The sequence below is a fragment of the Oncorhynchus nerka genome, linkage group LG1, assembly GCF_034236695.1.
Source record: "Oncorhynchus nerka isolate Pitt River linkage group LG1, Oner_Uvic_2.0, whole genome shotgun sequence".
Taxonomy (NCBI): domain Eukaryota; kingdom Metazoa; phylum Chordata; class Actinopteri; order Salmoniformes; family Salmonidae; genus Oncorhynchus; species Oncorhynchus nerka.
The window spans coordinates 19,889,995-19,904,459 of NC_088396.1; the positions used below are offsets into that span (position 1 = coordinate 19,889,995).

At 42.8% G+C, this 14,465-nt stretch overlaps 2 protein-coding genes across 2 annotated transcripts; both read right to left on the minus strand.

Annotated features, from left to right (window-relative positions):
- Nucleotides 1-3,747: 3,747 nt before the first annotated feature.
- On the minus strand, nucleotides 3,748-10,700 carry rgcc (regulator of cell cycle). Its single transcript, XM_029638068.2, has 5 exons — nucleotides 10,563-10,700; nucleotides 10,014-10,187; nucleotides 6,965-7,075; nucleotides 6,370-6,432; nucleotides 3,748-4,108 (listed from the first exon to the last, which is right to left on the minus strand). The coding sequence occupies exons 1-5, from the start codon at nucleotides 10,594-10,596 to the stop codon at nucleotides 4,101-4,103; spliced, it is 390 nt and encodes a 129-aa protein (XP_029493928.1). The 5' UTR covers nucleotides 10,597-10,700; the 3' UTR covers nucleotides 3,748-4,100.
- A 1,201-nt stretch (nucleotides 10,701-11,901) lies between these two features.
- On the minus strand, nucleotides 11,902-13,266 carry LOC115111633 (major histocompatibility complex class I-related gene protein-like). Its single transcript, XM_029637943.2, has 2 exons — nucleotides 13,131-13,266; nucleotides 11,902-13,016 (listed from the first exon to the last, which is right to left on the minus strand). The coding sequence occupies exons 1-2, from the start codon at nucleotides 13,186-13,188 to the stop codon at nucleotides 11,992-11,994; spliced, it is 1,083 nt and encodes a 360-aa protein (XP_029493803.2). The 5' UTR covers nucleotides 13,189-13,266; the 3' UTR covers nucleotides 11,902-11,991.
- Nucleotides 13,267-14,465: the final 1,199 nt, after the last annotated feature.

The window sequence follows — 14,465 nt, forward strand, 5'->3', positions numbered from 1 at the left end:
TTTCAAAATGTAGTTGCCATTTCAAAATATAAATACATTCATCAACACTGTATGATACATTAATCACAAGAACACGGCTATCTGCAAAAAGATTAACACAAACATACATTTCTCTTGAGTCCAAGCAGGCAAAACAGAAAGTTCGATTTAACATTTTCTTTTCCAGTAGATCAATAGATTTTCTTTGCAGTCACTAAATCATGGTGATCAAAATTGGAAGTACAACTATCAAAAGGTGCAGAATTGTGTGAAATTACTCTCATTTTATGCATTTTTCACCAAACAATTTCCTACAACAAATCAATTATAATTCCTGGTCAAAAAGAAAATGGAAAATAAACACATTGTGTGCAGGAATCATTCATCGGTATCATCACACTCAATTCCATGTATTCATTACAAAGACTGGTCTCATAGGTTAGTAGAGATCACTCTGTCATGCTGATTGAGTTCGAGTAACAGACTGGAAGCTTCAAAAGGAGGGCGGTGCTTGGAATCATTGTTCTTCCTTTGTCAACCATGGTTACCTGCAAGGAAACACGTGCCCGTCGTCATTGTGTTGCACAAAAAGGGCTTCACAGGCAAGAATATTTCCAGTAAGATTGCACCGAAATCAACCATTTATCGGATCATCAAGAACTTCAAGGAGAGCAGTTCAATTGTTGTGAAGAAGGCTTCAGGGCGCCCAAGAAAGTCCAGCGCCAGGACCGTCTCCTAAAGTCCACCGGTACAGAGCTTGCTCAGGAATGGCAACAGGCAGGTGTGAGTGCATCTGCACGCACAGTGAGGTGAAGACTTTTGGAGGATAGCCTGGTTTCAAGAAGGGCAGCAAAGAAGCCACTTCTCTCCAGGAAAAACATCAGGGACAGACTGATATTCTGCAAAAGGTGCAAGGATTGGACTGCTGAGGACTGAGGTAAAGTCGTTTCCTCTGATGAATCCCCTTTCCGATTGTTTGGGGCATCCGGAAAAAAGCTTGTCCGGAGAAGACAAGGTGAGCGCTACCATCAGTCCTGTGTCATGCCAACAGTAAAGCATCCTGAGACCATTCATGTGTGGGGTTACTTCTCAGCCAAGGGCTCACTCACAATTTTGCCTAAGAACACAGCCATGAATAAAGAATGGTACCAACACATCCTCCGAGAGTAACAACGCCTTTTCCAGCATGATGGTGCACCTTGCTATAAGGCAAAAGTGATAACCAAGTGGCTTGGGGAACAAAAGATCAATATTTTGGGTCCATGGCCAGGAAACCATGGCCAGACCTTAATCCCATTGAGCACTTGTGGTCAATCCTCAAGAGGCGGGTGGACAAACAAAAACCCACAAAATCGGACAAACTCCACGCATTGATTATGCAAGAATGGGCTGCCATCAGTCAGGATGTGGCCCACAAGTTAATTGACAGCATGCCAGGGCGGATTGCAGAGGTCTTGAAAAAGGAAGGGTCAACACTGCAAATATTGACTCTTTGCATCATCTTCATGTAATTGTCAATAAAAGCCTTTGACAGTTATGAAATACTTGTAATTATGCTTCAGTATTCCATAGTAACATCTGACAAAATTATCTAAAGACACTGAAGCAGCAAACTTTGTGAAAATTAATATTTGTGTCATTCTCAAAACTTTTGGCCACGATTGTATACGCCTCAATCCACACCAAAAGAAAGCTCTATAATGGAAGGTCACAATGTTGGATATGATGACTTAGAAGTAACCCAACTTCCTTCTCTGCATCTCTGCATCTCTGCATGCCCAAATGTTGTCAAAAATCATAAAGATTTGCCCGTCTCTGTTGCCTAGATCTTTCCCTATATTGTACCTGATTGACTACAGATAAAGCTACTATATACAATTTTGAGTAGTATTATGTGCTGATTGCCGGAAGCATTGAACACATTTGCAACCTTTTCTCTTCTGATGAAAACAACGTGTGTGTGTGTATGTGCATATTCATAGTGAAACATCTATGACCAAACTGGCTTTGACAGGTGCATTGAAAACACGTTACCATTGCATGATCATAAGGTGAATGGTTTAGACTTCTCAGTTCAGTCCAAACCAGCTGACGCTTCCCCATGCATCATTGTAGAGAACTGTAAGAGTCCAAATATTGCCATCTCCTCCTCCTACCTATTTCACCACCATCCAACCATTGAATAACCCTCCAAGACTTCTACCCAACTAATACCCCTGCTTGCCCAACGTCCACACCCTGCCATCTACCCCACTGCCCCCTTACCTGATCCATGTCCCTCGTCTTTCCCACACTTCCAGCCCAGTGCCCCTGGATGCGGCTGGCATCTAGAGGCCGGGTCCACTGCCAACTGCCAAACCCATGCAGCGCCATTTCCAACATGCTAGCCAAAAAGGCGCCCGGCGCTGCCGGCAGGGTGCGTTGTTTTAGAAGCCAAGAGACCATCGGGCCCCGAGGGATCATGTGTTGTGTCAACATGTCTACCGGGACCCAGTTTCTCCCTGGCACAGGACAATGCCAACAGGTGGACTGCGGCTGGGCTGTAGTGGGCTCTGCTTTGCCCTGTGCCAACTGTACTAAAGAAACAAAATGGAGGGTGGGTCTCTGCCAGCTTCCTGCTCCCATGGTTGCAGCAACACAGACTGGCAGATATCTGGCTGCTTCAGTCACATGCAGATAGGGATGGCAGTCAGAGGAGAGTCTCCAAACTTTTTAACTCTGGTCTTTCGTGAGTCATTTGATATGAAAACAAAATTAGCCAAAAGATCCCAGTAGAAAGAGGTGAACTCCTCATCATCGCTAGCTGTAATGTTACTGTGGAGTCGCTGGGGGGAAGTCTGTCTTTTCTCAACGACCTGTGACCCTGACCAACAGGACATCCCTTATAGACACCTCCTAACCCCACCTGCCATTCACCAACTTCAGTCTATAAATAGCCATAGTTGCATAACCACTGGCTTTGCTGAAGGGTTGAGTAATGATCACAAGCGCCCTGGGAATTGGAATGTCTATTTCAGTATGTCTGTCTACGCCCCACAGAGCTGTGTACAGAGCTGCACAGACACCAACAGCAGGTCACTGACTACCACTCATAGAAGTCATAGAGACAGGGACACAGAGGGACACAGTCCTTCAGTGCCAAGGCGGTGGCCAGTAACCAGCTGTCACTCAAACTCCCCCCAATATAGCCCTGTTAAAAGGGAGACCAATAAAGCAAGCAGGGGGTAAAAACGAAAAGAGATATTTTAAAACAATATTTAATTTTAATATTCTCTGGTAGGCAATTGATATTAGCTGCATTCAATACATTTTGTCGCATTCCAGTTTTTCAGAGCTAATCCAGATTTGAGTTTGCATTCGTTAGAAATATCAAACATCTCAACTTCAGTCAACATGTGCCAAACCTTAAACTTATCATACACTTTTTAATACCAAGGCAATAGAATTTGAAACAATTAGTATTTACACATAGATACAAAAATATATTTCACAAAAAAAGTAGTATTGATACATTTACAATGACCAGCTCTATACAATTACAAATATACTTATATTGTAAAAAGACATTTCTTAAATACTCTTCCAGCTCAAGTTATGTATAAAGGACGCACAGCCTGTCCCGTGTATGTGAGATGGTGTTTGTCTGTCTAACAGTGTCCCAATACTTTTACAAAGATTCCTTTCCTTGTCTCCTTCTTCATCTCCTCCCCTAGTCTCCTCTCTTCCATGACTGCTAATAGTTTATAAACTGGGGCTGCGTACGAAATATCACTCTATGCCATATAGTGCAATAGAACATGAGGCTCCATTTTAGATTAGCCCATTGTTACCGTGCAAACCTAGAAAAAACTATCCAGTCCAATCAGCTCAGATCATGAGGGAAATGAGACGACAAGAAGGAAAGGAGACAAGGAGATGACGCCGTCTTATAATATTGGGACACAGACTTGAGATGAAGTTGCTCAGCAAGTCTGACGGTCACTGTGACTGTCCCTGTGCTATGTTCACAGCACTCCTGGTGTGTGTGTGTGTGCGTGTTCTGGGGTGCTGGACAGGGTGTCCCTTCCTCGCGATGGCTACTCTCCAAAAAAGGGTCTCTGCCACTTCTCTTCGGCTCCGTGTCACATGCCTAAGGAGAGACAGACAGACGTTTGATTAGTAATGGACTGTAGACTCCTCTTCGTACCTCAGGACAGACGCATAGACAAATTCACACACACACACAGTGCTTAGCAATAGCCTCTCTGGCTCCTTGGCAGTCCAACACTATTCTTAGTTTGGAGGTGTGGGGCAGTTTTACTTGGCAGCCATCATTAACACTGTAGACCCTAATAAAAATGACAGGCTCTACTTAACCTGAATGACAAATAACTGACTGTCCCTTTACTTTACGTGACTTGCTGTCCCATCGCGTGGTGTGACTGAATGACTAACCGTCCCATTGGTTTGAATGAGGAACATTCAGTACTCTAACTGCCTGGCCTTCTCTGTTAAGAAAAGCATCGGAAACTCTTCCATTGGTAATTCCAATTCCGAAGCTGACATTTACAGTTGATATTCCACCCCAGGTTTTACGCTGGCACATTCCAATGTAACCGCCCTGATGCAAGTTCCAACACCCTGGACTACTGTAGTAAAGGATTGGTCCAAAACAAATAAACTGAGCTATGTTGGTCTGTACCCGCCACATAAACTAGGCTCTCTCTCTGGTTACATTCGTACATAGGCTGCTGCGTGTGTGTGTGTGTGTGTGTATGTGTGTGAGTGTGTGTGTGTGTGTGAGTATGTGTGTGAGTGTGTATGTGTGTGTGAGTGTGTATGTGTGTGTGAGTGTGTATGTGTGTGTGGTGTGTGTGTGTGTGTGTGTGTGTGTGTGTGTGTGTGTGTGTGTGTGTGTGTGTGTGTGTGTATGTGTATGAGTGTGTGTGTGTGTGTGTGTGAGAGTGTGTGTGTGTCAAGACATAATGACATGAGTGACAGCTGAAAGGGATATCTTCCCTTTCCCTCAAGGCTTTACATGGTCTATCCATACATCCTCATACATCCCCATACCCCAACCCTGTTTAGAGCTGACAGCTAAGAGCTTATTGTTTCGGAAAAACAGCAAGGCGTGACAATCATGTGGTGGTTAGCATATCTAACATAGTTAGCATAGAGAACACACACCCTTGACTGAGTAAATTGTAAAAAAAAAATATATATATATATATATTTTTTTTGTTCTAACATTTTTGTTTTGTGGAAACCCGTTGCCTAAAACCAACTCAAAGTGTTTCAGTGTTCAATACTTAACGTAATAAAGTCACATCATCACCGCCCATATTGTTATCTTTTTAAGTTGTAAATACTTCACTGTTTTGTGTTTTATGAGCTTGTTGGCATTAAATGATGTTATGTATTCTGAACTAGAACGCTTGAAGTTACTTGAACATGAGTATTTGTTGTAGTCAACATTCAAATGTAGGGTCTCTTTTACTTCAATGATTAACCTTCATTCCAATCATTTTCAAGGTTAAGTCGTAAGTAGTTCTGATTAGACATTTTCAGTGACCGTGTCTTAATGTTTAACATTGCTTTATGTATCTGACGATTTGTCATTTTAACCCACCTTAGCGAGCATTGTGGAGCACAAGTACTCAGAGCAGTAACTGGATATAGAGCTGTGAGCATTACAGGGTGATGCATTCGCCTCTGTCATTAAGACCGGCGCACATGACCTCGTTAATGGTGGGAATGGCTTGTCTCATTATCGAACCTCAATTTGTCCGACGGCTTTGATATCTGTTCATCATGATCAATTGCATCTCGTAGCACAAAAAAACTGCTTAATATATACTAGAAATATATACTAGAAATATATATTTTTTTCTTCGAACGTGCCTACAGCATTGTGTACAAGTATCATAAATCCTCTAAAAACAAAGCCGTGGGGCACTATGAAGTATTCATAACTTGCAAAAACGTAGTCATTCTATATCAGCACAAAACAGATAAATCGTGTTTTTTACGCAAATATCAACGTGTCTGACTATTACTTTATTATTTGAAGTAAAGACGTAAAACATAATAGAATCAAGTAAGAACAACTTACAGTTTTGAATAAATGTTATATTGACTTTAAAACGTTAAATCACAATAACTTCTAGAAATGGAATAACTAGATCAGCGGAACATAAATAAATGCAGTTATATTTTCTCAATCCCCTAATATTTGTTAACAGTTCTCAAAAACATGAAGTGATAACAAATCTTTTTGATATCTGAGTTCGTACTACTTTTATGATTTGAGTTCTACTGACCATTGGAGATGTTTGAGTTGCCATTACCTAATGTCTTTAATGAGTTACTTTTGACAGTGTACTGTGAATGGTGTAAGCTATTAGCGCTTACTTGCTAACGTCTTGTCAAGGTCAGCAATGAAGTCCTCCAGTTCTTTAGTGTCTCCCAGTTTGGCTGTAAACAACATCGAGAGAGGGTCAGATGATAGAATAGAACAGAGTAGAACTGTATTATCCACCTGCAATTGCATAACCTCAAATGAACATGCATCATGTGTTATGTGAATCGAACATTACATGGCATTATCTACTACAAATATATACATACCTACTACAATACTAAACAAGAAGAGTGAGTCACTTGAACGCTAATTAGTTAATAGGTGACGTATTGGAATAGCTGAGGATAGCTGAAGTGCTCTAAGCCTAAGGCAATAAGCCTGCCTATTGTAACATTCTCCTAAAACACACATCATGTTTAATCCTGCATCTATCCTTCTGTCTAAACAGGAGTGATACTGAGCTGCATTTTGGCAAATGTCTCCTGTTGTCAAACTGGGACAAGACTTTGCATACAGTATAGAAAAGTTGAGGCAGAATGACGTGTGTGTGTAAAGGTGAGAATGCTGACGGTTGTGTGTGTGCACGCTTGCATTTTTGTGTGTGCGAGTGTGTGTGCGTGCATACGTGTGTGTGTCGAGGCTCACCTCTGGGTGATGTGAGAGGTGGGGGGGAGGTGGGAGAGGGAGAAAAGACATTGGGAGAGTTCAGTCTCTCATCACTGAAACTGAAGCTGTTCCTGTTGAGCGACCCAGCGCCTGAGAGAGAGAAAGGGAGGAAGAGAGAGGGGGAGAGAGCGAGAGAGAAAGGGAGAGATTAAAAGACTGATCACCTTTCTGTATGCCCGAAGCATCTGTAGGGCCTATTGCCACATCCATATGTTTTGCACACTTGCGCGCACACACACACACACACACACACACACACACACACACACACACACACACACACACACACACACACACACACACACACACACACAAGCAGACTGGGCTCCCTAACTCATAAGTTGACAGAAGTCATCTGGTTAGCGTGAAAGGGTCAGAGCGGGGACATGAGTAGAGGGTGGTGGGAAGTCAATGAGGGCCCCTCAAACAGGGACAAAACAAAATACCACTGTTTAACAGCTGGTCTCTCTCTCTCTCTCTTTCTCTGGCTCTCTCTATAACTATTGAGATGTAGCCCTAACCCTAACTCAGAGAGGGACATATTTCTCCTGTGTGATAAATAGTGTGTGTTTGATTTAACTCTGTCACGTCTAGTACACACACACACACACACACACACACACGTTACCACCCTCACTCCTGCATTCCCCCACAGTGGTAAAACTGGGTAAGTCAGGCTCTATGTGGTCAAAGCGTTGGCTGTGTGATTGCATAAGTGACATAATGAACACTTTGATTCCGCCAGTAGATATTTCAGCCGGCCACAGAACACGACAGATCTGTATCACTGTTTGTTTTTTTCCAGGAAAGGAATGGTGTTGGGAGAAGGAGAGAGTAAGAGAACGGTTGTTTCTCCTCCGTACAGTATAGAAATGGGCAGTACCGTGGAATTAATTTCAATTCTACACAGCTGAGTTTTGTCCGACTATAAAGTATATTATAAAGTCAGGGTGGGTACTGGAGATGGATGGACGTCCCAAAAACGAGTTGTTTACTGTGGTCATTTTCAACAGAAATGAATCCACTTCCCTGTGCTGTCTCCAATTCAAAGGTAATGGAACCCCTTTCTCAACTCCTGCTTAGATTGAGGTCTGCTGGTCTGCTACTTAATCCTTGTATTAACACTCTTGACAGGTCTGACTAGGAGTATGAGGCTAACTACTAATAGCATAAGCAGCTTAACCTGCAAACCTCAAAATATCTTTCTCTCTCTCTCTCCTGTCTCCTCTCTCTCTCTCTCTCTCTCTCACTCAAGAGTTCCACTGGACCCTGACAGAGTGGCTCTGATGTACAGCACATACCTAGAATAACCCCTGACCTCCACCTCTCAGCACCACATTCAAGTACGCGCACACACACACACACACACACACACACACACACACACACACACACACAAACAAAACCTTGATCTAGGTCCAGAGATCTTGGATTTAGATTGAGCTACTGCTGCATATTTGGCACACAAGCCCCCATATTCCAAGCCAGCCATGTCTCTGTGATAGCCTGTACGCGCTTAGATTTCATTGTCATAAGCAGCTATGAAGTCTCCCAGACGTCAAGCTGTGCATTACCATACGGGGCGTTTGTGTGTGTGTGTGTGTGTGTGTGTGTGTGTGTGTGTGTGTGTGTGCCTCGGGCCCTAACCCAAATGTGATAACCTCACACAGTTACACATAGACAGAAATATGCTCCCGCTCCCCAAGTGAACATTGATTTCATTTCCCAACCACATGTGAGGTGAAAGGATAACTTCATGGTGCTCTGTAGAGTGTGCAACACACTTCACGTCCTCAGGACGAGTTAGGAAGGGTAGTGTCCAGTTTTGCGTGTTTAAGACCGGGGCCTGGCATTCACAGAGGGAGTTACTATTTCATTGACCTGTTTTAGTAACAACTAAAAGACTACGTAATAATAGGTCCATTTAACGTTTTTACTTGAGTAATTACAGAATAACTATAGCATAACTACTGTACACAGGTTTTCAGAGGAACCTAATGTGAAGGGTTACCAGAACATGTTATCTACAGACGAGTGTGAAAACGTTAGGTCCAGGATTCCTGTGTGGGTCCTGTCCTCTCCATTGTAGTCCATTGACGAGTGACCTGTCTCATGCAGGGGAGAGCTATTGTGTGTAAGGACTGATGGATGGATGCATGGCTGAAAGAGAGCTGCACCCCAGAGTGGGCAACAATAGCAGAACTGTCAGTCTGTGATGTAGGTTAGTGAGAAGGCATTCTGAACATGAGGAGAGGCTGGCAGATACTCTGATCTGGGAAGAGAGAGCGAGAGAGCGAGAGAGAGAGAGAGCGAGAGAGCGAGAGAGCGAGCGAGAGAGCGTGAGAGAGAGAGAGCGACAGAGTGAGAGAGAGCGAGAGAGAGAGAGAGAGTGAGAGAGAGAGAGCGACAGAGTGAGAGAGAGTGAGAGAGAAAGAGGGAGAGAGAGACCACTCATTCAGATGCACTGAGTGAGGATGGTTAGGGTTAGAGAAAGCATTTCCAGAGACAGAGGCATCCACCGAGGCATGGTCTGTCTGAGAAATTGAAGGTTTCCAGTTCCAAGTCAAACATTGATGCTTATCAAGGAGTGTGTGGCTGTAGGGAGTGTGTGTGTGTGTGTGTGTGTGTGTGTGTGTGTGTGTGTGTGTGTGTGTGTGTGTGTGTGTGTCCGCCTGCTATAGGTTTTCAGCAGACCGGGAAGAGCACTTGTGGGACACATGACAATGTATAATCTAGCACGAATGGCAATTATGTCAGGCACTATAGGGAGTAAAAGGAATTGTGAGCCTCAAAGTGCAAACAGTAACATATCTAGGCTACTGATACTGGTACTGTCACTACTTGAGAATGTGTGTACTGCTACTGTTGCCGCCCTGTAGGCTATGTAATTGTAGCCTCTGTTGTAGCTGCGAGGTCCTTGGTTCAAATCCTGTTGCAGGCATTCCAGCACAATTGCTACACTGTCTTTCGGGTATTAGGACAACTGTGTGTGTGTTCATGTGTGTCTGTGCGTGCAAGGTTCACTTACTTTCCGAGTCGCTGATGCCACTGTCACTGACGCTGGCACTGCTCCGTCTCTTCACCGTCTTCAGGTGCTCGTCGTACTGGAAATGTCTCTTCTCCATCGGGGAAGTGAAATCCTCGATCACCGCGTCGAACTCACACAACACGTCAGACATATCATCCTCCTCAAGGAATTTAGCTGAAATAACGGAGGGAATAAGCATGTGTTACTATACTGGCTGGACTGGTATGCCTATCCCACAATCATTCTCAATCAAAATATATTTTTCTTTACTTCATTTCACTTAATAAAATAAATAGCTCTCTATTAATTTAGCCTATCCCATGCAACCTATCGACAGTCTGTTTTTGTGTCATTGAAATATGTGCAACACACCTGTTAAATTGAAACAATGTTACATTGTAACAGCTGTTGAATAAGAACCACACTTGCACGGTTTCACAACTTCATGGCTCCCTTTCTGAAAGGTCCAATAACGCCATGCCTGGTCAGTTGTTCAGTGCATTGTCCAGTGGAAGTCGACAGAACAACAAATGAGATGGTCTAACTTACATTTGCCTTGAGACTTCAACTTTGGAGACTTCATTTTTCGTGTCTTGTGAATCTCAAAAGTATCCAGTATAATGAACTTGTTCGGGACGAAGTAAACTCCGCGGGTATCTCCAATAACAACGTGTTTGCACTCTGCGCGCTCTGTCCGCTACTAGTCTGCTACTAGTCTGCGCTGTCCCTCTGATAGTGTCCAGCGTCTCAAGACTGGTTTTAAAGTCTTCCCGTCCCACAGCCGGGGCGGTGACTCGGAGGAGGCGGGAGAGAGAGAGAGGAGGGAGAGAGAAATGGTTGAGTGTAATGTTTGTTCATTTTTATTGTTTATTTCACTTTTGTATATTATCTACTTCACTTGCTTTGGCAATGTTAACATATGTTTCCCATGTCAATAAAGCACCTTGAATTTAACTGAGAAAACGCACTGTGCGTGATTTTACGGTAAAGGCCTATCATTGACCGTTTTCTATTCCTAGGATGATGCTCCACTGGCTGGCGTCATCCCCGGTAGCTATGTGTTTGTAAACAACTTGTGTGTGTCTCTAAGCGGTCAGAGATGTAATGCTTACCGGGCACACAGTACGTGTAATACTTTTACGTTTTATTTATATCCCTGACCCTGATATTTCCGTCTTCTATCACTGGGCAGTTTTTGAACAGAATGTGGTAAAACATTGTTAACTAATTAAACTAATTAACCATTGATTTAACTATGTATTATCTGAAATGTGGACAATGCCGATCTTATTCAAGAATTGTTAATAGTCTCATTCATAAGTTTAAAAAAAAGTTGAATCTTGTCGTCTATCATAGCATGAAATCTATTCATAAAATAGACTACTGTCTCTGTGCGATATCCCCTTTCAATATCTTTGTGTAGTCTATGTCAGAATGGACTGGGAACTGGAATTACACATAAATCCGGCAACCTAATTGAGTTTCTGGTAGAGGGCTAATTTTAATTTGGAGCGACACCATGTGGTGTGAAGTAGAGTTGCAGCCCCTGGAGCTGGCTGATGTCTGCTGCCCCTCTAATTTAAATACAGTACATCAAGAATCTGACCGAATATTCATATCCTATGGTATCTGATGTGAAATACGGTGGGATAAGTAGGATAAACAGTATTTCTGATATTCTGTTTTTGTTCTAGGGTAAGATTTCCTGCTCCTCATTTGTACTTAACCAAACTCCAATGATCTTTTTGTGTCATGATGATTTTTTATGGATCTTTAATGCAGTACAAAACACTTTTTTACATATCAAATCAATACATACGTCATAGTACTGTCAGTACACATTTTAGGATTGCTTATACACCACTGCATCATAAAAATAATTGTCTTTATTAGGCTATATACTGTATAATTTAGATCAGCCTTCATTGTATTGGCTTTTCACTTTGAAGTCTTTGCATGAGTGGCAGCAGCAAATATATCACGTCTCAGAATGTGAAGATAGGCTCATTTGCTCAGCCACTTGGGCATCATTAGCATTGGAGAGCTGTGACAATGTCTGGGAGCCAGCCGCGTTTCTCCTCCTTACACAAACAAAAATACTGAGTAGAATAATTATGGCCACCATGCCCAGTGGACCTGACTTGACATAAAGACCCACTCTGTCGATCCCAGACTCAGGTATCCAGCTGACATCCAGCTTGTTGTCCAGACTGAGGTGGGAGGTGGTGCAGGTGTAGTTGTGTCTCTCTCTCAGCTCCTCTGTGTTGACCTCCAGACTCTTTCTCAGCTGGTAGGTCCCGTCTCCATTGGGCAGCAACTGGCCCCCAGTTATGTCCTGTTCTACTATTGGCTGGCCGTCTCTCAGCAGGGTCAGATTGATGTGGCGGGGGTAAAAACCAAACGCCAGACAGCTCACACGGGCTCCTCCAGACATGGCTTTCTGTGTGAGCCTGACTCTGGGACGCACTTTACGCATCACAAAGTTCTTCAATCTCTCCAGAAATTTCTTCAATGTTTTTATGCAAATGGGTAGGTAAATGGTCTGATAACGCCATTTTGCATATGTTTGATGCACCTCACTCCATGGCGACAGTAGGTTTCCGGAATTGTATGAATAATGTGTCATGTTGTAATATATTAAATCAGCTAAAATTGCATTGAAAGCATCTGTGGACAGAATAAGGCCTGGTTCACCAGTATCCAACATCTCACAGCCAGCCATTCTCTGCTGAACGTCTATATTCCCTGTGGAATTAAAGCGATACCTCAGGTCTAACAGTCGCCTTTTCATGCTGAGGAACATGTGTCCAAACACATTAGCTGCATCTTGGGCTACGTCAACCTCTGTTTCGTCTGGGGCGTAAGGTCCCTTGTGAATAAACTGCTCCGTGTTGGAGTCAAAGTAGCCAACTTGAATGTCATCCTGCATCAACACAACGCTACACTCAGGGAAAGGTGCTTCTCCTGAGATACAAGTTGCGAATGCCAACAGAGAATGAGATCCTGAATGTGAGTGAAGGTGAAAACAAGATCAGTGAATATTTTTTTACAATGTCTGAAAAGCTCCTAGAATCAATACTAAATGACATATGACAGAGAATAAAAAGTTCCTCTTACCTGCGTTTATGATAGTGTATAATGAAAGAAAAAGCCAAAAGAAACACAGTTTTACCATGGTTCTGAATGTGTTCAATATTTTTCTGTACGCTCATATGCTTCTAGGGCAGCTCTCAAATAATTTGGCACACTTTCACTTTCACTAAGCCTTACCGACTTTCACTTTCTTGGCTAACGCCTAGTATACGCTGTCCTTGGAAAAACCTGCAATAAACTGTTTCTCAAACAGAATTCGGGATTTCAATGATGATAATGTAGGAGAAAAAACCTGTTCGGTCTGCCTATTAAAGTATTTTGTGTGTGCCAAGCTATTCTTCTGTTAAATTAGGCTCTCATTTGACAAAAACTCTCCTTTGTGGTTTCTTATGTTTTGTATCACGGTTTGATTTGATCCTATTTCCATTTCATGTCAAATGATTTCTGAGAGCTTGCCTAAGGAAATTATGTCACAATCTGGCCTTGTGTCCAGAGCCCAAGCCATGAATACTAGACAGCTGTGCTATAGTAACTCCCTGTCATCTCCAGGCTGACCAGGGGCAGACTGCCATCTGGCATTTCGGGCAAATGCTAGATGGGCTGGTCCATTTCTAGCCTAGTGGGCCTGTCTTACTTGTATTTTTTAGCAAAATGATAATTATCTGGCTAATAATGTGGGACTGAACAAATAACATTGGCTGGTGTGGGGGACTTGAGAAAAATATGGGCCATTGTGGGGCCTCAAGGAAATAAATTGTCCGGTGTAATAAAAATGCCAGAGCCAATTTCTGGTCCCAGTCCGCCCCTGAGGCTTGTATATAGAATGACGCTGCAATGGATAGCTGCCGTTTTACGGGTTCCTGCTATTTTGTATATTTTTTTGCACTGATCTTAACTTTTTTTGTACATAATGTTCTACTTCAGTGAGTCGGCAACATAGGATACACTGCTCACAACAGACAACCCTCCACTCTACTGGCCAATGTACAATCACTGGAGAACAATCTGGAGGAGCTCGGTTCGAGACTATCCTATCAACGGGACCTGAAGAACTGTCATATGTTTCTCTGAGTCGTGGCTGAACAACGACATGGATAATGTACAGTTGAAGTAGGAAGTTTACATACACTTAGGTTGGAGTGATTAAAACTCGTTTTTCAACCACTCCACAAATTTCTTGTTAACCAACTATAGTTTTGGCAAGTCAGTTAGGACAACTACTTTGTGCATGACACAAGTAATTTTTCCAACAATTGTTCACAGACAGATTACTTCACTTACACTGTATCACAATACCAGTGGGTCAGAAGTTTGCATACACTAAGTTGACTGTGCCTTTAAACAGCTTGGAAAATTCCA